Here is a 22,574-nt window from a genome sequence, read left to right as displayed (position 1 = left end):
TACCAGCAGGTGGAGATAGAGAGAATACTGAAAGTGAGGCTGCTGCACAGTGTCCTTTATAGAAGAGCTCTGGCGTTCTCTCTATCTCAGCAGGTGGATGGACATGTACTGTGCAGCTCTCTGAATTGAGTGTTATTTCTTTCATCCTCTGGTGGGAGCTGTTCGTTCGCTGTCATTTGGATCTTGTGGCTCTGAGAAGGGGTGTTCTCCCTGTTTTGGCGCCAAGTTCTACCATTTGCTCGTTTGCTGGCCCTTAATCTCATAGGCTACTGTCAGTGCCTGAGGAGACGGCGTTGTGAATTTGGTGTGCTCTAGGGCCGTTTGTCTGTGGCAGCTGCCATCTTGTGCTGGGACTCAGTTCGTGGTACTACGTGGCCGGTCAGTTTTCAGTTCCGCAGTTTGCACTGGCCTTCAGTTCTCTCGGAGGACACTGTCAGTACACTTCTGGAGGTACTTGGGATCAGTTTGGTAGGTTGGGTCTCTGGCCTGGATTTCCGCACTTTGGCTGGGCCCGGCGGGGGTTTGTGAGGTTCACTATATTTTTTAGTCCTGATGGAGCTATAGTCTTGATTTTACAGATCGTGTTCAAGTGCTTGGATCTTTGCACAAATATGCGGTAGTTGCTGTACGGGAGTATCAAGGGCTGCAGGCTGGTTGTCACAGTGGACAATTCGAGACTCTGGTGACGTTGCCAGTTTAATGGGGGTAATTTCTTTCTTTTTTTTAAGCATGTTTTTAACTTGTAAAGGTGCTTGACAAGTGTATGTTGGGAGATGTTTTCTTTATTCTTCCCTGGTTATGAGAGGAATAATCTGGTTTCCTGTGCTTAGAAAAAGCCATTTCAGCAAGAATGAATTATGTGGTTCTGTCTCTTAATAAGAGGGATACCATACAGCACAGGGACCGTTGGTTATATACTGCCATCTTGCTTTGCCCTTACAAGTGCCCCTATAACATCTATAGTAACTTGCAAGCCTCTGGCCCTTATTACAGTGTTGTGTGGCTCTTTCATAAGCACCGCGATACTGGGAAAGACCAAGGGTCCATCAAGTCCAGCATCCCGTCTCCGACAGTGGCCAATCCAGGCTTCAAAAAACCCGGCAACCCCCCCCCCCCCCCCAAAAAAAAAAATGTTCAATGGACTTTTCCCTCAGGAATCTGTCCAAACCCCCTTTAAATTCCGTAAGGCCAGCTGCTGTCACTACATTCTCCGGCAACGAGTTCCAGAGTCTAACTACACACTGAGTAAAGAAAAACTTTCTCCTATTTGTTTTAAATCTACCATATTCTAGCTTCATCTTGTGTCCCCTGGTTTTGTTGTTGCTTGAAAGTGTAAACAAACGCTTCACATCTGTCCACTCTACTCCGCTCATTATCTTGTAGACTTCTATTATATCACCCCTCAGCCGCCTTTTCTCCAAGCTGAAGAGCCCTAACCTTCTCAGCCTTTCCTCATAGGGAAGTCGTTCCATTCCCTTTATCATTTTTCGTCGCCCTTCTCTGCACCTTTCTAATTCCTTATATCTTTTTTAAACCAATATTCTGCTGCAGTGTTGGCAGTATCGCTCAGGATAATGTCTCCTGTGGGTTAATGTTACACATCTGATAGGAATGCACCTCATTCCTATGCCAGGGTATGTGGACATGAGTATTAGCAATGAGATTGAGGTACTGACATCTCAGCTGTTGCTTTGGAAATACTGCTCTATTCTTCTTATATGCTTGATGCACCCTAAACTGAGAGTGGTGAGGAGTTCCTTTACCCTCGATTCCCCATTGCTAGCTTTCTGTGCTCATGGCTGTCACATGATATTTAATTCCTCTGTGCGGGCTGTGATTCCACCAGGTGCCCGAGGAACCAGAGACTTGGCCTGGGCTTGAAACCGGTCCTCTGCCTAGCGTCTGCACCCTGATCACACTTACCACATAATTCACACTGAAGGTCATCGCCGGGGTTCTGTTTTCCTAGACTAGCACCTCATTTACCAGCTCTAGGTTTTGAACTCTTGCCCTTTCTCAGAGCAGGGCAGTACGGATGGTATTTACTTCGAATCAGGATTTCTGCTGTTGGCTCCATGTTGCTGGGTGAAATGATACTTTTGGAGTTAATTGCTGCAGCTAGGGCTTTCTTCACAGAGTTCTTTTGGTTGCCATAGTAATCCTGCACCCTAGGGGCTGACAGGGTGGTATTTTCTCCAGGTGCAGTATTTGCATTAAAATAGGCTTGAAGTAGCTAGCTTTCCATCCAAGGGTCTCGGGTGCAAGGCTGGTTTATCTTTATTTTTAGAAGCTGTGGACTCAGCTCTGTTTCCAATGAGGCATATTTTCATTTCATTCTCTATTACTACAAGAAGTTCATTGCATGACTGGAGCACTTGTCACTGAATCTCTGTACTGATGGAGGTTTTCCGGAGTGGACCTGCGGGATGGGGTCAGTTGGCCCATTTCTGGTGTCGCTATGCCTCCTCGCTCCGTCTCTGGAGGTCCCTTGCTATGTCTATGAGTGTTGTGCCTTGTTCTGTCTCCGGCTGTCGAGCCATTGTTCCGTCTCTGGCTGTCGAGCCATTTCTCTGTGTCCGGGGGTTCAGACTAGTCCTACTGCTGGAGGTCATCTTTGTCTCTGTCTGTAGATGTTCATCCTTTCTTCCGTCTGGGTATGTCATGTCTCTTTTCACATCAGGAGGCCATGTCTCCGTTTATGGGTGTCATGCAATTGCTCTGATTGAGGTGGTGGCGCCTGGCTCCTCAGGCCTCCGCACTTTCTCCTTTTTCTATGGGCCTTGCGCAGTTTCTGGCAGCAGAGCCTGCTTCGTCTCTGGCAATCGAGTTTCCGTCTATCCGGGTGGAGCATGATCCCGGGAACGCGGGGCTCTGCCTCTGATTAGGGGTACGGGCCCTATCTCTGGAAGTTGGGTTTATGCCCTGCTCCTGGATGCTAAGTTTGCCTGTCTGTGGCCATTGGGACTTGTCTTGTCTCTAGTTAATGGCGTACTCTGATGCCGGGCCTTGTTCTTTGGATGTGCGAGTCTTGCTCCATCACCAATGTCAGAACTGGCTCCGTCTGCTGGAGTCGGGCTGTGCTTCATCTCTGGAGATGGTTCAGAGGTTGGTTTCCGCACCTTTCTCCTTTCTACAGTCTGGCGTTCACCATAGCTCCTTATAGAGTTGGCTGCCTTTCGGCAGGTGACACTTTGCTCCATTTCCAGGAGTCAAGCTTGGCCACCCTTGAGTTGTGGGGCTTTACCCTGCACCTGGTGGTCTAGTCTACCTCTGACCCTGCCTGCTGAGCGAGATCTGTCTCTGCCAGACAGGCCTTGCCTTTGGCGGTCAAGACTGGTGGTGTCGACTTTAACACCTGGCTTCTTATCTGGCTCTGGAGTCTTGCTCCCACTCTGGTGGCCAGGCCTGATTTCCCCACTGGTAGCTGAGCTAGGGACCACTCGCTGGTGTCACCCTTTGCTTTCTGTCTCTCTCTGATTGTAGGATATTCGTTTTCTACCTGGAGGCTGAACTGTGGTCTGGCTCTTCTGGCAAGCCTTGCTGCTTTACAGGGGTGGTGGGGGGGGGGGGGAGCCTGTTCTTCACTCTAGTTTTTCAAGCCTTGTTCTGTATCCGCACAGCCTGCCCAGCTTTCCTCGAGGTTGGACGTTGTTCCGGCTCTGGGTACTGGCCTTGCCTGGCCGATGGCAGGTGTGGCATGGGCCACCCATGTTGGTTGGGTTTAGCTCCATAGTTGTCTGTTGGGTCTTGTCCGAGCCTTGCTTCATGATGGCTGGTATGACTGATCCAACACTAGTTTCCGGACTGCTCCCATTGTCAGGGCTCCCAGTTTGGTCAGGAGGTTAAGCCTTGCTTCCTCTGTGGGTGTCTGATGTCCTCGTCCTTGGACCTTGTTGGCTCAGATTACCTCCTTGCCTGATTTTCAGGTCTTTTTAGGACTCTGGGCGATGCTGCTTTCCTTAACTCTATAGGCCTTTCTTGTGTAGTCTTGAAATGTCGGGTTGCACAAGGTCTTGTCTCTCGTTCTGGGGTCTGGCACCAGTGATGCCTTTGGAGGCTGCTTCTGGTTTTGCAATCCCACCCCACTTGGGGGCTGCTTTGGTATATCCCACTCGTCTCTGGATTGATCTATGGGATGCTGTGGAATGTAAAATTAGTCCTTACCTGATAATTTTCTTTCCATTAGTCCTAGCAGGTCAATCCAGAAGCCCGCCCTTACTTGTACTTGTCTGAAACATACTATCTGGATTTCTCTCTTTTTTTCTAGCTCTGTCGTGAGACTTTACTGCATATATTGCTTTGATTATCTCGAGGACGCAGTCCTAGAGAAGGATGGTATGGGAAGAAGACCGCAGTCATTGCAGACAGGGCCACTGGCTCTCCCCTGGTTGTCATAGAATCAGGAGTGTACTTCATGGACTTTATGATCTCCTTACTGCTTTTGGTATCGATTATACTGAAATTATACCGCCGTTGCCTTGACATTCTTTCATCTCAAGCTGTTCTTGACCTACTCCAATCTGGCTTTCGCCCTCTTCATTCAACTGAAACTGCACTTAAAAAAAAGTTTCCAACGACCTGTTACTGGCCAAATCAAAAGGTCTCTATTCTGTCCTCATCTTTCTCGATCTATCTGCCGCTTTTGACACTGTTAATCACAGCTTACTCCTTGATACGTTGTCTTCAGTTGGATTCCAGGGCTCTGTTCTTTCCTGGTTCTCCTCCTACCTCTCGCTTCACACCTTTAGTGTACACTCTGGTGGATCCTCTTCCACTTCTAACCCACTACCAATCGGTGTACCTCAGGGTTCTGTTCTCGGTCCTCTCCTGTTCTCCATCTACACTTCTTCCCTTGGCTCTCTGATATCATCCCATGGCTTTCAATACCATCTCTACGCTGACGACTCCCAGATCTACCTCTCTACCCCCGAAATCTCAACCAGCATCCAGACCAATGTATCAGCCTGCCTATCTGATATCGCTGCCTGGATGTCCAACGTCATCTGAAACTTAACATGGCCAAAACCGAGCTTCTTATCTTTCCCCCTAAACCCACCTCTCCTCTCCCCCCTTTCTCTGTTTCTGTGGATGGCACTCTTTTTCTACCTGTCTCATCAGCTCGTAACCTTGGGGTCATCTTCAACTCCTCTCTCTCCTTCTCTGCTCACATTCAGCAGATTGCCAAAACCTGTTTCTTTCTCTATAACATCAACAAAATCTGTCCCTTCCTCTCTGAGCGCTCTACCAGAACCCTTATCCACACTCTTATCACCTCTCGCCTAGATTATTGCAACCTGCTTCTCACCGGCCTCCCACTTAGCCATCTCTTCTCCTCTTCAATCAGTCCAAGACTCTCGACTCATTTTCCACCAGAGTCGCTATGCTCACATTAGCCCTCTCCTCAAGTCATTTCACTGGCTCCCTATAAGTGTATTCACTCTACCGCTCCCCAGTACCTCTCCAGTCTTGTCTCTTCCTACGTCCCCCCTCGGGTACTCCGTTCTGTAGATAAATCTCTCTTTTCTGTCCCCTTCTCCTCTACTGCTAATTCCGACTCCATTCCTTTTATCTCGCTGCACCTCACACCTGGAATAGACTTCCCGAGCCTGTACGTCTAGCCCTGTCTTTGGCCGTTTTCAAATCCAGGCTAAAGCCCACCTCTTTAACGCTGCTTTTGTCTCCTAACCACTACTCACTTATCCTGTACCCTTTTATCCCCACCTCTTTAATTTCCTTACCTCTTAGTTGTTCTGTCTGTTTGTCTGTCCTATTTAGATTGTGAGCTCTTTGAGCAGGGACTGTCTTTTCATGTATGGTGTACAGCGCTGCATATGCCTTGTAGCGCTATAGAAGTGATAAGTAGTAATAGTATCTCCACCTGCTGATAGAGGGACATAATCCACCCATCTCTGAATTGATCTTTTGGGACAAATGGAAAGAAAATTATCAGGTAAGGACTAATTTTACCTTCCTAGTTCTTACTCTACTGCTCTAATAACTAGGCTACCCCTCCACTGGAGGGCCTGCTCAGTCTTGACAGGATGCATGTGAAGTAGAAAGCATTCACTTGGCATAGACAACATTTTCTTTTCTTTTAAGGTGTGCACTAAAGGAAGAAAAATGGGAGAAATGGCAAAACAGTGCCTTCCCAAGTGCAGTAAAGAACAGGGTGTTAAAGATGAGGAAGACCGGAAGAGGTGTCCTGTACAGCAAGACTGTTTCATGAAGGATTTCAGCATGGGGCATAATGGCAAAGGTGAGAGATGTCTCCCAAAGAAAAAGGGGATACCAGTGAATTATGGAAGCAGTCCCAAGAAAGAGACCTATGATTTTGTGGGTAGTCCGGACACATTTAAGAACATGGGTCACAGTTCTGGGAACAGTGTAAGTGGAAGCCAGAAACATCAGGCAAAGAAAGGAATGTCTGAGCAGCATGACGTTTCTGATAGTTGGAGAGAGCATGGGCCTTGGTACAAAATCCAAGTGGTGCACCGGCCAAGAAATGACTCCACGCGCAAGAGCAAAGGCAGCCGTTATGGGGAACGAAACTACAAGGTTGTTAGACCAAAGCTTCACAAAGAACCAGCCAGCGAGGAAATGGCAGACAAGCCAAGCAGAGGTACTAATTTTGTACATATAGTTATTATGCATAACTTCTTTTAATATTAATCTTTAGATGTATATCTTTTTGGTTTGGCAGAACTGTTCCATTTTTTACATGAAAAATAAACCCTGCTGTGGACTCACTTCAGAATGTATTATCTGACCCAGGAGTTGAACCAGTTCAAGTAATTGAGCTGTTCAGTAAGGGGATTTATTTTGAGTCATGCTGCCTCCCCCCTCCCCCCACTACTTTTGGTGGTAAATTTTGTGGTGTGTGGTAAAAGGAAAAATATCCATCAAAAAGGTTTTTTAGTCATTTGCAAAAATATCCTATATAATAATTCTCACCTCCAACATTCTATGCGTCTGCCTGCCTGTGTCCGTAACTTTCTTCACAGATGGGCTCCGAAGCCCTAGCTGATGTCACTAGACCCATTATGACACATCCTACATAATAATTCTCACATCCAACGTTTTGACTTGCCTGGGACCGTGGCTCATTCCGAGTTGGTCTGCTAGGCTCCATAGATCAGGCTAACATCACCGTAGCCATTATGATGTCAACTTCAGAACCCAGGGGGGAAAAAAAAACATGCCTCTCAGCTGATCCATGTCCAGAGGAGGGTTGCTGGACATGGGTGGCTGGAGGGGGGGATAGGGGAGAGAGGAGGGTCGCTGGACATGGGTGGCTGCAGGGGGTCGCTGGACATGGGTGGCAGGAGGGGGGGCAGGGGAGAGAGGAGGGTCGCTGGACATGGGTGGCAGGAGGGGGGGGGGATAGAGGAGGTTTGCTGGACGTGGGTGGCTGCAGTGGGCGCAGGGGGAGAGGAGGGTCGCTGGACGTGGGTGGCTGCAGGGGAACCAAGGAAAACCTTGCTAGCGCCCGTTTCATTTCTGTCAGAAATGGGCCTTTTTTACTTGTACATATATAAATCAAAAGGTGACATGTTCAAAAAGTTAATACATCAATCGGAACACTGTTATGTGGTTCACCATATCCTGTGCCTGAGAATTTCCATTTCCTTGGCATGTGACCTTGATCGAGTTGGAAAAAACTTTGGACACCTAACAGCACTTGCTGCTGACCCATGCCCAGAATTGCCACTGCTGTGGTAGGGTTAAGCCTGCTCTCCACTCACACAGACAAAAATCTATGGGGGAAAGAAAATAATTAAAATTAAAAAAACGAAAAAATAGAGAACAAAAATAAGTAGATAAAACTAGCACAGAGTGAGAAGGATTGCCTGGTTTATCTGTACTGTCACGTAGAAAGTCCCTGAGTCAGGTCTTACGTAATGTAATATAATATGGCTCTTGTGTCCTGCTAACTCCCACTAAAAGGAGGTTCAGAGTGGGTAACAAATGAGAGAAAATATAAAAAGAATAATACATTCAATTAATCCAGACCAAAGAATTTTTAAATATTTTCAGATTCTTTTAAAAGTAATAATAAGAAGGAGAAGCTCGCAGATGTAAAGATAAATAAAGCGAAATGTGGATTGCCAGCCAGCCAGGTTGGCTAGGGAGCATGTGGGAGGTAGTTTTCACAGACTGAAGAATGGGACTCAGGGTCACTGCTTAAGGGTGATTAATCTTATTTCTGGAATCGGGGACCACAATATCACAGATCTGGAAGAAGTCCTGGTGCATGGCCCTTGCTGCTGGGACCATTACTACTGTGACTAGGGTACAAGGTATGTTGGGGAATAATATAAAATGGGACAAAATTCCGTGGTACTTGTGAATGAAGTCTGTGATGCCTGATCAACACTGAACTTTCATATTTTTTAAAATCTTTTTTATTGAGCTTTCAAGAAAATTTAAACCAATATAACATACAACAACAAAGAACAAATGGAAAAAATCCCCAAATGCATTACATACAGATAAATGTGACAATTTAAATATAAATATAAAAATCTAATCTCTAGGACAGTGATGGCGAACCTATGGCACGTGTGCCAGAGAGGGCACGCGCACCGTCGCCAGGGCCGCCCAGAGGGGGGTGCAGGGGGGACAAAATTCCCTGGGCTGGCACCGCAGTCCCCTCCAACCAGTGGTGTGCTGGAGCCGGCTTGCACCGGCTCGCAAGAGCGGTTGTTCTTGAGGGCGAGCCGGCTCTCCTACCTCCCTCCCTCCCCCGAGCTACAGGGTCCCTTTGAGTACCTGAAGAAAGCATTCTTCAGGGCAGGCAGGAAAGATCCCCAGTCTTGCCTGCCCGCTGCCGGCGCTGACCCTCCTCTGCTGCCGGATCGCTCTTTAAAATGGCCGCCGAGACTTCCAACGGCGGCCTCGTGAGACTTCTGCTGAAGTCTTGGAGGCCGCCCTTGTAAATCTCGGAGGTCATTTTGAAGAGTGATGCAGTAGCACCGCAGGAGAGTCAGCGCCTGCAGCGGGCAGGCGAAACTTGGGATCTTTCCTGCCTGCCCCGAAGAATCCACTGGACAACCTGGATAGCTGGAGGAGGAGGGCAGGGGAGAGAGGAGAATCGCTGGGCATAGGTGGCTGGAGGAGGAGGGCAGGGGAGAGAGGAGAATCGCGGGGCATGGGTGGCTGGAAGGGGGCAGGGGAGCGAGGAGAATCGCTGGACATGGGTGGCTGGAGGGGGGCAGGGGGTGAGAAGAGAATTGCTGGACATGGGTGGCTGGAGGGGAGGGCAGGGGGGAGAGGAGGGTTGCTGGACATGGGTGGATGGAGGGGAGAGGAGGGTTGCTGGACATGGGTGAATGGAGAGGAGGGCAGGGGGGAGATGAGGGAAAAGGAAGAGAGGAGAAAAACTGCACAGGGATGAAGAAAATAGGCAGAAGCTGAATCCACTGGACAGTCAAGTCTGCGGAGGACCCAGCTTTTACTTACGGATGTAGGGCAAGAAATGAGAAGAAAGGCAGAAAGTAAAGAAATAATGGAAAGGAAGCCCTGGAAACGGAGTTAAGAGGACAGATAGCAGCAGAATCAGATACTGGGCCAGTATGATCAGAAAAACAGTCACCAGACAACAAAGGTAGAAAAAATCATTTATTTTCATTATAGTGTTTGGAATATGTCCACTTTGAGAATCAGGTGCTCAACATTAAAAGTTTATATTTATTTACTTATTTATGGCATTTTATCCCACATTAAACATGAATTAGATTGGAACCTGGGATCATTTAATTTGCAACAGCAAAAATCGCATTAATTATTCAAAAGCATGCCAAATGCTTTTAAAGTTCTGTTGTTCAGGTTAAATTGCCCTATTGGCACTTTGCGATAAATAATTAGATTTTGGGTTGCTGTTTGGGCATTCGGTCTCTGAAAGGTTTGCCATCACTGCTCTAGGAGATGCTGATGTTTTGATGTCATGATCAAAAGGAGCCCAGTGCTTCTTAAAAGTAGGCAATTGATGAAATTTAAATGCTGCAGATTCTTCATAGTTGCTAATAGTACAAAGATGACTCCACCATTCACAAAAGTTCAAGTGCAAATTATTTTTCCAATGAAATACTAAAAGATATGAAAGGATTCTGAATTTATGTAATCCCATCACAGATTATTCTCTTATCTATAATGCAGAGCTTCCTTGTCATCAACAGCAGATGAATCCATTAACTGTTGCGTTGTATCTGCCTACCAGCAGGTGGAGATAGAGAACACTGAAAGCACACAGTGATCCAGGACGTCCAGCCCCTTCTGCCTTCAGTATATCTCTTATCTCCTAGCAGGTGTGGACGTCGCTTTATCAGCTCCTGGAGTTCTACCTGGGTGGCTCATGTGCTTTGCCGGTAGAGTAGGGGTGTTGTGGCTGGTGGTGCCCACTTTAAGGCATACTTGGTTTCCCTATCCCTGCCTTACCCCATTCCCCCTCCTCCCGGAGTTGCTCTGTGGCTGCCTGCCTCCAACTTTCTTCACAGTATAATAATAAAAAAAAGAGAGGCACACTTTCACAGTGTAGCGATTTCTGAGGCTTTCTTCAGAGCTCCTGGTACTGCGCAGTTTGACCGGAGCTCGTTTGACTCAGTCTCCAGAGGTGAGAGTGGTGCCCAGCTACTCCAGGGAGGTTCCCGCTGACAGCGCTCTGTGCGCGGTAAGTTTGGTGCGAAGCCGCCATTTTATTTTATTTCTGTATTTTCACCAAGACGGGCGATGGCTGCTGAAGGGGTTAAGTGCTGCTTCCGCTGTGGGAAACGCAGATCAGCAGCCGGGCTTCGCAGCACGTGTTGTCTAGATGCTAATGCTGGCACGAGCATGGCGGGCGGTGATTCTTCCCGCCCGACGGAGTTAGCAGTGGGCGCCATTTTGGATGCGCCGCGTGATTCGACCCTCGCGGTTGCGGAGGAGTCTGAGTGCAGGGGGACGCCTCGTTTCGAAGTCTCTAGAGGAGCTCTTGCCTCCGCTTCCCCTAATGTGGGGGCGGATGTACAGGGTGAGTTTTTCTCTCCTGAATTTGTGCTGCCGATGCATAAGGCCTTTCTGTTAAAAAGAGCACTGCCTGAGTCTCCTGACAATTTTCTACGGACTGGATTGCCTCCAGGTCTTGAAAGCCCAGCGTCTGCTGGAGACTTTATTTCTTCCCCCGTCTGAGGGTGACTCTTTACTCTTTTCTCCCCCATGGTCTAGTTTCGGGGAGTCTGAGGGATCTGGCAGGCCCTCACGGACTACTGATCCAGTCGAGGGTGGCTGCTTGCCACAGGATTTGGATGACCCTAAAGTGGTTCAGATTTTCCACGGCGACGAGCTGCCAGCTCTCATTTCTGATGCCTTACAGGCCCTCAGTATTGAAGATCCTGACAAGGGCGCTGTCTCTTTTATTAACCCTAAGATGGCAAGTACTAAGAAGCCTTCTCGGGCTTTTCCTGTGCATGACTCCATCCAAGAGCTTATTTCAGCTCAATGGTCTGACCCTGATAGCCCCTTGAAACTGGCCAGGGCTATGTGTCACCTTTATCCTCTGAGTGAAACTCACTTGGCCCTCTTTGGGATGCCTAAAGTGGATGCGTTGGTCACGGCTGTGACTAAAAAGACTACTCTCCCACTGGAGGGAGGGGTCGTATTGAAAGATATGCTAGAATCCGTGCTGAAGCGGTCCTTTGAAATCTCAGGCCTTTCCTTAAGGGCAGCTATTTGCAGTTCCTATGCAGTCCGGGCTTGCCTTTCCTTGTTACAGCAGGCAGTTGACCAGCCTGCCGATGGAGCGGGTTCCCTCTCTGAGGTCGGCCCACGTATGGAGTCTGCCCTGTCCTTTTTGGCAGATGCCCTTTATGAGACCGCTGCAGCTTGCTCTGCTTAAGCAATGGTCTCCGATTTCCCAGGAATACCAACGCAGACTAACGTGGCTTCCTGCGGCCAAGCACAGTATGAATTGGTGGCTCTCTGACTGCATGCTGCGATGGGGGATGCCGCTGGCTCTTCCTTCTTGGTGTCTGGTGATAACGGGTGCCATCCTAACGGGCTGGGGAGCTCATTGCCGGGGACGCTATGCTCAGGGTCAGTGGTCAACCGTGGAAGCGGGGTGGTCCATCAATCGCTTGGAACTGAGAGCGATATTCCAAGCTCTTCTGGCCTTCCATAGGAATCTGAAGGGTCTTCCTGTCCGAGTTCTTTCAGACAACACGACAGCGGTGGCCTATATCAATCGTCAGGGCGACACTCAGTGCAGGGCCCTTGCCGTGGAGGTGTCTCAGATTTTCGACTGGGCCGAGCGCCACTTAGAGCTGCTGTCCATGGCTCACATAGCCGGACGGAGCAATGTGCAAGCCAATTTCTTCAGCAGGCATGAACTCGACCTGGCGGAATGGGAACTGGCAAAAGTTTTTCTTCAGATTTGTGCCAAATGGGGGACTCTAGGATTGGATCTCATGGCGTCAAGTGCAAACGCCAAAGTCCCTCGCTTTTTCAGCAGAAGGCGAGATCCTCGCTCGGCGGGGTTGGATGCGCTGGCTCAACCTTGGCCCTCTGGCCTCCTGTACATGTTCCTTCCTTGGCCCTCGATAGGGCGAGTGCTACTTCGGATTCGCTGGCACCGAGAATTGGTGATCCTCATCACCCCGATTTGGCCACGGCGTCTGTGGTAAGCAGATCTCCGGCGGATGCTGGTGAAGGTTCCACTTCCTTTGCCTCTGGTTCCGAACTTATTAATTCAGGGTCCGGTGGCTATGGAAGATCCCTGCCGCTTTGGTCTTACAGCTTGGCTCTTGAGAGGGCACAATTGAGAGACGAGGGCTATTCTAACAAGGTCATTGCCATGCTCTTGGATAACTTAAATGCAGTAATTTAAAAACTGATGTGTTTATTTAGGTTCACACTGTCTAATGTTACATTTTTTGTTTTAAAGATCAGAAACCGTGTGAAATACAGAATATGCAATAATAGGGGAAATCAGGAGGTTGGGGGTGGGGGCTTTTTCACATCATTGTATTCATATTTATTAGTGATGTCCTGAAAATTGGTCCTGTTTTTGTCTCTGGAGGACTGGACTTAGATGTTTCAGCTAGCAATTTCAACAATCAGATAGGAAATGGAAGCTACTTGAAAGTATTTTAATCGGCATGATCTGAAAGACTAAGAAAAATCTGAGAGAACTGCCTGAGAGCTGGCCAGATCTGGAAAACAGAACCCTTGGATCACTACCAGACCTGTTGAAATTTATCTGACACTGGAATAGTTGTCCATAGGCTTACAGTATAAATTATACAATGATCTGCAGTGGGCAGATGTAAAATGGAAACCTTTTCTACAGCTTAAGTTAGTGATTCCCAAACTGTCTGTTGTGCAGGGCCGTGCCTAGGGTCTCTGGCGCCCCCCTGCAGCCTATCAGTTGGGCCCCCCCCCTCCCCTGCAGACTATCAGTTGGCGGCGGCGGCCCCCCCCCCCCCCCCCCCGTGAAAATGATCGCTCACCACTTGCCACACTGACAGGAATTGTCAGCAATATTCTTAGAAAGAAATTGCTATACATTGCAAAATAAGATAGCAGATGTAAATTCTCAAAGTGGACATATTCCAAACACTAAAATGAAAATAAAATGATTTTTTTTCTACCTTTGTTGTCTGGTGACTTTCTTTTTCTGATCATGCTGGCCCAGTATCTGATTCTGCTGCTATCTGTCCTCTTAACTCCATTTCCAGGGCTTCCTTTCCTTTCCTTCTTTCTTCTTCATTTCTGGTCCTCAGCTTCTGCCTATTTTCTTCATCCATGTGCAGTTTTTCTCCTCTCTTCCTTTTCCCTCATTTCATCTCCTTCATTTCTCTTCCTTCCCCTCTATGTCCAGCAATTTCTCCTCTCTCCCTGAGCCCTGCCCTCCCAATCCATGTCCATCCATGCTCCCCTGCCCCCTCCATTCATCCCTTTCCAGCAATTCCCCTCTCTCCCTGAGCCCTGCCATCTCAATCCATGCCCATCCATGCTCCTCTGTCCCCTGCCCCCTCCATTCATCCCTTTCCAGCAATTCCCCTCTCTCCCTGAGCCCTGCCATCTCAATCCATGCCCATCCATGCTCCTCTGTCCCCTGCCCCCTCCATTCATCCTTTTCCAGCAATTCCCCTCTGTCCCTTCCATGACCCCCCCTCGCATCCATGCTCCTCTCTCTCCCATGTCCCAGCCTGGCCCGCCCTCTTCTCCCCCCCCCCCCTTCGCATCCATGCTAAGTAGTAGTAGTCGTTTCTCCCCTGCCCTCCCGCTCCCATTGTTCAACTGCGGCTGCCCACCCTCTTCTCCCCCCCCCCCCCCCCCCCCCCAACATCCCTTTTCTTTTTTTTTTTCTTTTTAAATTTACCTCCGTGGCGGTTCCGGCAGCGCAGCGTCAGGGAAGGAGGCGGCGCTCCCGACGTCTAGCCTTCCCTTCGCTGTGTTCCGCCTTCTTCTGATGTCATCCTTGACGTCAGAAGAAGGTGGAACACAGCGAAGGGAAGGCTCGACGTCGGGAGCGCCGCCTCCTTCCCTGACGCTGCGCTGCCGGAACCGCCGCCACGGAGGTAAATTTAAAAAGAAAAAAAAAGAAAAGGGAGGGCGAGCGAGGTGAGCATGGTGCGGCGGCGCCCCCCCGACGGAAGCGCCCCCCTGCCATGCTTACCTCGCTTACCGGGTCAGCACGGCCCTGCTGTTGTGGTCACATTTCCTTAATTGAGGTTACAAGCTGTCAGCACAACAATAGAAAGACGTAGCTGGTGTCATGTGGTCAGTTGACTCGCACTGCAAGTCCAAGTTTTATTTTCACCAGCTTCTCTTTGTTCTGCTTTGCACATAGCCTTCACTCTTGTCATGTGACTAGAGCTGCAAAACACATGGTGGTAGTGGTCTAATGAAGTAACATACATTAGCCATATATCTATGAGAGTTATTTTCTTTTTGCTACTTTTTATTTGGCTATTTAGGTTATGCAGAGAGGATGGTCCTATCTGAGCTAGAAAGCAAAAGAGTAGCATTTTTTAAAGAAATGGAGAGGAGAAAAATCAGCTTCAGTGGCACACTGGGAAAGAGGTCAGTGCAAAGGGAGAGAATGAAGTGGTGAGCTAGAGAGAGAGAGTCAGACTTGGAGGGGGGTGGTGGTGAGAGAAGAAACCTAGGGGAATGAATGAGTTGACAGTGAGAACAGGGAATTGAGCTTTTGCTTGTAGATGAGAGCACAAGCCTGGGAAGTTGAGCCTAAAGAAGGGAGGAGAAGGGAGGGAATGAACTTGGAAAAGCCTGGCATGTTCTTGGGTGTGGGAGTGAGCGAGCTGGGGATGCATGATAGAGTCTGGGTGTGGGATAAGGACAAGAGGGCATATAAGGACAAGAGAGAGGCCAAGAAGGTTGAGAGAAGACTGAATGGAAAGAAAGGGGAAGGGAGTGTAGGAGGATAAGAGTAGACAGAAAAAGAAAAGTAGAGGGAGGAGAGAAAAGGGGTGACTTGGGCATCACACCCATTCACTCACACATACACACACCTTGAATTCATTCAGTCACATAGTCGTCCCCATCCATTCACTCACATGGCACATGCAAACAAAGATTCTGCCTATGCACTTGTAAACATTCCCCTCCCCTGAAAATCCATTCACTCTCGCATATCCTTGCGTTCATTCAGGTATATGCACACACAGATTCCAAAGAGGGACTGAAATTTAACAAAATAAAACTCCATCAGGAAACAGATAACATGGAATCTCTATGGATAGAAACCACTACTAAATGGACTTGGGGAAAAATCCACAATTCCAGGAATAACATGTATAGAATGTTTGTACGTTTGGGAAGCTTGCCAGGTTCCCTTGGCCTGGATTGGCCGCTGTCATGGACAGGATGCTGTGCTCGATGGACCCTTGGTCTTTTCCCAGTGTGGCATTTCTTATGTACTTATGTACATGTGTTAAGGGAAAGAGAATACTGGTAGGGCTATACTACCATCCACCAGGCCAGAATGAACAGACAGATGATGAAGTATTAACAGAAGTTAGGAAAGCTGCCAAATTTGGCAACAGTATAAAGGGTGATTTCAATTACCAGAATAGTATAAGGAACCAAGCTTCAAACTAATTCAGAACATCAAATGCACTAATAGCCTAAAATAAGTGTGGCTAGATAAGCTGCTTGGCAAATGGTTAATCATAAAAGCAGAGAAAAGGGACCTCAGTATTATAATACTCACTAGTAAAAAAGGCCCGTTTCTGTTAGAAAGGAAACGGGTGCTAGCAAGGGCAGTGAGACAGAGTGTATGTGTGTGTGAGAGAGTGTGGGTGACAGTGAGACACAGAGAGTGAAAGACTGTGTGTGTGTGAGAGAGAGTGTGTCTGTGTGTGTGTGTCTGCATGACCCCCTCCTTTCGTCCGAGGTGCAGGTCCCCCCCCCCTTTCCGTTCTAAGTCCCCCCCCCCCCCTTCTGTGAGTGGCAATGTAAGGTTGCTCTGCATGACAGAGTATGCATGTGTGTGTGTGTCTTTCCATGACCCCCTCCTTCTGTCCAAGGTGCAGGGCCCCCCCTTTCCGTGAGAATTGTGCCCCCCCCCCCCCTTTCTGTTTGTCGCTTTTAACCTTAGCTACAGCCAGCAGGACACTTACCCAGAAGAGTTACAGGAGTTAACAGTTGCTCAGGTGTGAGCCGATGTAGACAGTGCAATCCCAGCTGCAATCTGGCTTTTCGTTGCTTCTTGTTTGGTGTGTCAGTGGTGATTCTGGAGGGCGTTCGGGAGGGCGGCAGTCTCAGCTGCGAGGTTTTTTGAGGGCGGTTGGTGAGTGCGGAAGGTTCGGGAGGGCGGCAGCCAGTCTCGAGCCTTTTCGCTTTGTGCGCATGTGCAGTTCACGGGATTTGATCAGGTTGGTGAGCGCGGCAGGGTCGGGAGGGCAGCAGTCTCGTCAGCTGCGAGGTTTTTTGAGGGTGGTTGGTGAGCGCGGCAGGTTCGGGAGGGCAGCAGCCAGTCTCGAGCCTTTTCGGTTTGTTTGTGCGCGTGGCAGTTCGTGGGGTTCGATCAGCTGTGTGTTTTTTTTTCTTCCGGGATCACATCATAATGCGGCCAAGGGAGCCACAGTCCCAGGCAAGACAGAACGTTGGAGGTGAGAATTATTATATAGGATAAGCTCTCAGTGCATGTTGTGCAATGGAGCTTCTCTCATTGGTTAGAAAAAATTCTATAGTTCAAAAATCCACTTATAGCATGTAGTTATATATTAAAACCACATTAACTCAAGAGGTACACAGAAATCTCCTTCTAGGAAAGGTATCAAAGAGCCAAAACGTTAATCACAACAGTATACTTGTCCAGAAATAACACTATCCTAGGTGAAGTCATACAAATTATCTTCCCAACAATTTGATGCTTTGTAATATATTAATAAATGATCTGGAAATTGGAATGATGAAATTACCTCACTCAAATTTACAGGTAACACAAAACTATTCAAAGTTTTTAAATCACATGCAGACTGCGAGAAAATGAAAGAGGGCCTTTGGAAATTGGAAGACAAGTGCAAAGTGATACATATTGGGAAGAATAATCCAAATCATAGCTACTTGATGCTAAGTTCCACATTAGGAATCACCAACCAAGAAGATAATCTAGATGTCATAGTGGGCAATAAGTTGAAATCCTCTGCCCATTGTGCGGCAGTGGCCAAAAAAGCAATCAATGTTAGAAATTAGGAAAGGAATAGAAAATAAGATATAGAATATTATAATGCCTCAGTTCTGATCGCTGCATCTCAAAAAGGATATATAGCTGAATTAGAAAAGGTTCAAAGTAAGGTGACCAAATTGATTAAGGGGATACAACTCCTCTTATATGAGGAAAGGCTTAAGAGCTTAGGGCTCCTCAGCTTGGAGACGACTGAGGGATGTGATAGAGGTCTACAAATTCCTGAGTGGAGTAGAACAGGTAAACTTGAATTGTACTTCCAAAAAGTACAAAGACTGGGGACATGAAATTACATAGTAATACTTTAAAAACAAATGGAAGAAAATGTTTTCACTCAGCAAATAGTTCAGCTTTGGAACTCATTGCCAGAGGATGTGGTAAAAGCAGTTAGTGTTTCTGAATTTAAAACAAGTGTGGACAAGTTCCTGGAGGAAAAAGTCCATAAACTATTATTAAGGTATGACTCAGGGAAAGCTGCTACTTATCTCTGAGGTTGGTAGCATGAAATCTTGCTGCTCTTGGGGATTCTGCTAGGTACTTGTGACCTGGAATAGCCACTGTTGATAGCAGTATACTGGGCTAGATGGACCTTTGGTCTGACCCAGTATGGCAGTTCTTATGTTCTTCTGTTTACTTGTAGACGACTTCCTTTTCACCTTTCCCACATTCACCCTACCCTCTACCTATGCTCTTCACCCATACCCACTCCCAGTGACAATGAACTTGGAAAGTTTGAGGATGAGGAGGGAGGGGTTGGTATGAGAGGTGGTAAGTTAGGGTGAAAGTAGATGAGTGAGTGGGTCAGGGGGCAGGTGTGTGTGTGGTGGGAGGGTTAGAAAGAGAGGGAGTGTGCCTGGGGAAGGGCAAGAGGGAGGTAATGAGCCTGAGGAAGAGAGGGGAGGGTAGATCATAGGTTAGAATGAAAAGAAGGTGGCATGAGGGAGGCAAGAATGGTAAGAGTAAGCAAAAGGGAAGAGTAAGGGAGAGGTCCACACCCAGTGGATCCAGCACTCATTTATGCAGTCATTTACTGATGCAGTTAACACACTTAGAGGCGTATTTTTAAAGCACTTAGACATACAAAGTTCCATAGTAACCTATGGAACTTTGTAAGTTTAAGTGATTTGAAAATGAACCCCTTAGTTACCCCCATCTACTCACACATACAGATCCCAACTACACACTTGTAGATATTTTCCCACTCACATATTATTTCCACTCCCTCCTGCCAGTCACATACACCCAGGCCTAAATCCACTCGTCCCCATGCAGGCCATTTACAGTGTTCGTTACACATCCTTGTGCACAGAGATCTCAGCTATGTACTTGTAGAAACCCTTACCACTTCCCTTTCCCCTCCTACAGCCTTAACCTGAAAAGAGGAAGTCTAACCCAATCAGTGACTCGGTGGCTGTTCTGCAGGAGAATCTGAAAAACTGAAGTTATGTGTTTGCAAGCCTGTGTGAATCAGGCATGGTGACTACATCAGATAATTTAAAATTATAGATCAACATATTTATATATTGATGAATCTATCAGAAATATAGTGAATGTGCTGCTTAATATGTTTGAGTAATAAGTTGCCTTTTTTTCACCTTCTAAAATAGGGTCACTTTTGAAGAAAGGTTTAGGAAGCACTGACAAGTTGTCATCTAAAGTATGCAAAAGAAAACTTTGATAAGCACTTTCATTGAAAAAGTTTCTGGCTTTAGACTGATGAAACAAATTATACTGCTTGGCCACAATCACATGATATATATTTGAGTGTGGGAACCTTATAACTTTAAGCATGAGGGTAGATTTGTTATGCCTTGTGGTTGGGTGGCACTAGTGGTACTGGAAATATATGATGGAATATCAACATAACATATAGAACCTAATATCCCGTAAGTGAAGAAAGTGATGCTTAGAAAGACTGGATATTTTTGCAAGGCAACAATCCAAAACCTACATAAGAATAGCCATACTGGGTCAGACCAGTGGTCCATCTAGCCCAGGGTATCCTGCTTCCAGCAGTGGCCAATTCAGATCACAAGTACCTGACAGATATGGAGAAAGGTACTATTTGGCATTCTCCCTCAATAGCAGATTATGGTCTTTTCCTTCAGGAACTTGTACAAATCTTTTTAAAACCCAGATACACTAACCACTGATACCACATTCTCTGGCAAAGTTAAACAAAACTATTCCTTAAACTGCCTCTGCTAAATAAGCAGAGTAATTTAAAAATAAAAACACTGAGATTACTTACCTCTGTCTACCTTTCCCCAAGTTTAAAAGCAATTTCCCAGCAAATAACTTACCAGTGAAGTTGTCCTGCTCTGGAAGTCCTCACACACCCCTTCTGGTGCTACCCTTCAAGTCCACAGTCTGATCTCTTCAAACTTGTCATTGAAATTGTTGGTTGCAAGTCATACACAGGATTGTAGCCGGCAGTGTATGTGACTTGCTGCCAACAGTTTCAATGCTTGATGCAGGCCATTTAGCCGAAACACGGCCTTGTTGAGTCCAGTAGAAGATGATCATTAAAATTATTGTGCCATTGTTGTTTTGATGGTCTTCTCTACTATTATCTATGGTGTACAGTAAGAACTTGTGCAAGATACCAGCTCTCCAGGGTCTATTTGACCAGAGTCTTGCTTGATGCTGAATTTTTGAAGCCTTTTCCTAGTTCAGTGGTTCAAGTGTTTTGTTTTTCTTTTTGTGTGAGATATTTGATATATGAAAATAGATTATGGTGGTCTGAGTAACAGAGTTAGCTGTTGCATTCCAGACTCATATTTGGAAAAACAAAATACGAAAGTGCAAAACCACTAAGAGAGAAGCTACACTGGCTACCAGTTAAAGAACGTATCGCGTTCAAGATCTGCACATTAGTTCATAAAATCATTCACGGAGATGCCCCGGCCTACACGTTAGACCTTGTTGACTTGCCACCCAGGAATGCTAAAAGATCAGCCCGCACATTCCTTAACCTACACTTCCCCAGCTGTAAAGGACTGAAATGCGGACTAACACATGCGTCCAGCTTTTCATACCCGGGCATGCAGTTGTTGAATGCATTACCACGTCACTTAAAAACAATTTACGAACTAACTTTTGCAAATCTCTGAAGACATATCTCTTCAACAAGGCATACCATAACGATCATGAATTGTAACTGCAACACATCACCACTTAACCTTTTACTCTGGTTTCTTTCTATGCCTGTCTGCTTAATTTTAATTTTATCATGTCATCCTATTCTCTACGTAACACCAACTTAACTTTTACTCTGGAATGGCGAATACCATAACAGAACATTGTGAGCCACATTGAGCCTGCAAATAGGTGGGAAAATGTGGGATACAAATGCAATAAATAAATAAATGAAGAGCAAGAGGTGTTCCGGTAGTAGGTCATATGGCTGAGGTTAGTGTTCAGATTGTGATGTCATAAGAATTCTAGAACATTCTGTGGCAGGTTGCTCTGGTAACTTGCATTAGCTGTTTTGACTTGCCGTTTCTCACACATTAAACTGCTGCTGTCCACGTCTTTTCTGCTTGCACTCACCCTCCACTGCTGCCTCTTCCTCGTCATATGGTATTGCTGCATTCTGCCAAGTAAGCTTCGCCACACATCATTTTTCTGCATACTTCTTAGTTTGTAGTTCCTGTGCTATAAACTTCACCTAAACAAAACTTAGCAAATCAGCAAAACACTTTATTATTTTAATTGCTTTAATATTGGCTCCTACTCTCAATTTTATAAGGAAGTTGAAAACTAGAGGTGAAGACAAAATTGAAGGTGAACAAAAAGGATGAAAACAGAAAAGGACAGGCAAAAAGTGATTGGGGTTCAGTGAATGAGAAGAGGAGAGGAGGAGGGAGATCAGAGTGACAGAGAAGAGATGAGAAGAGAAGTGAAGGGTACTACTGACTGTAGAGAGGAAAGGAAGAACCAGAACACTTGAGAAAGAGGGCCAGAATAATATAAAACTAGAAAGAAGAGGATGGGTAGGAGAAATAAATGTAAAGGATAAATGTGAGAAGCAAAGAAAAAAGAAGTGCAGAACACCTGGGGATAGAATTTGAAACCAGGTTTAAAAAAAAAAACAAAAACCATGAATCAGGGATTTGACACCAGGCATTCAGAAAAGTACAGACAGAGTAGAGGTTACCTAGGGGAAGACTGCTATGTATGAGAAGTTTGGATATTTGAAAACCTGAAATGTATAGACAATGCATAAACATTTTTTGTGTGTGTAAATAAGCTTAGACCAGTGATTTCCAAACCTGGTCCTGGAGGCACCCCAGCCAGTTTTTCAGTATATCCACAATGAATATTCATGATAGAGATTTGCATGCACTGCCTTCACTGTGTGCATATCTCTCTCATTAATATTCATTGTGGATATCCTGAAAACCTGACTGGCTGGGGTGCCTCCAGGACCAGGTTTGGAAATCACTTGCTTAGAGGAAGGGGGTCATAAGTACATAAGTATTGCCATACTGGGACAGACCAAAGGTCAATCAAGCCCAGCATCCTGTTTCCAACAGTGGCCAATCCAGGTCACAAATACCTGGCAAGATCCCCAAAAAAGTACAAAACATTTTATGCTGCTTATCCCAGAAATGATACCAAACTGGAAGGGACTACACTTGGGAGAATAAGCAAACATTCTTTTTACTAGACTATGAGGCATATTTTCAAAGCACTTAGACTTGCAAAGTTCCATAGTAACCTATGGAACTTTGTAAGTCTAAGTGCTTTGAAAATGAGCCCCTATGGGGAAAGCCCTCAACTAGAGATGGTGGAGGCAAATTGGTAACAGATTTCATGACTGAATATGATAAAGCTATAGAACCTATAATGTGAGGATATAAGGGAGAGGTCAATTAGACTGGTA

At 46.5% G+C, this 22,574-nt stretch overlaps 1 protein-coding gene across 1 annotated transcript in view; it reads left to right on the top strand.

Annotated features, from left to right (window-relative positions):
- Positions 1 to 22,574, top strand: part of TUT7 (terminal uridylyl transferase 7) — a 242,055-nt gene that overhangs the window by 2,504 nt on the left and 216,977 nt on the right. Inside the window, 1 exon segment of the mRNA XM_030193686.1 lies at positions 6,100 to 6,619. Within this exon segment, the coding sequence (XP_030049546.1) occupies positions 6,121 to 6,619 (499 nt within the window). The 5' untranslated portion in view covers positions 6,100 to 6,120.

This window comes from Microcaecilia unicolor, chromosome 2, assembly GCF_901765095.1.
Source record: "Microcaecilia unicolor chromosome 2, aMicUni1.1, whole genome shotgun sequence".
NCBI lineage: Eukaryota > Metazoa > Chordata > Amphibia > Gymnophiona > Siphonopidae > Microcaecilia > Microcaecilia unicolor.
Note: the sequence above shows the minus strand (reverse complement) of the source record. Positions and strands in the feature narration are given on the sequence as shown.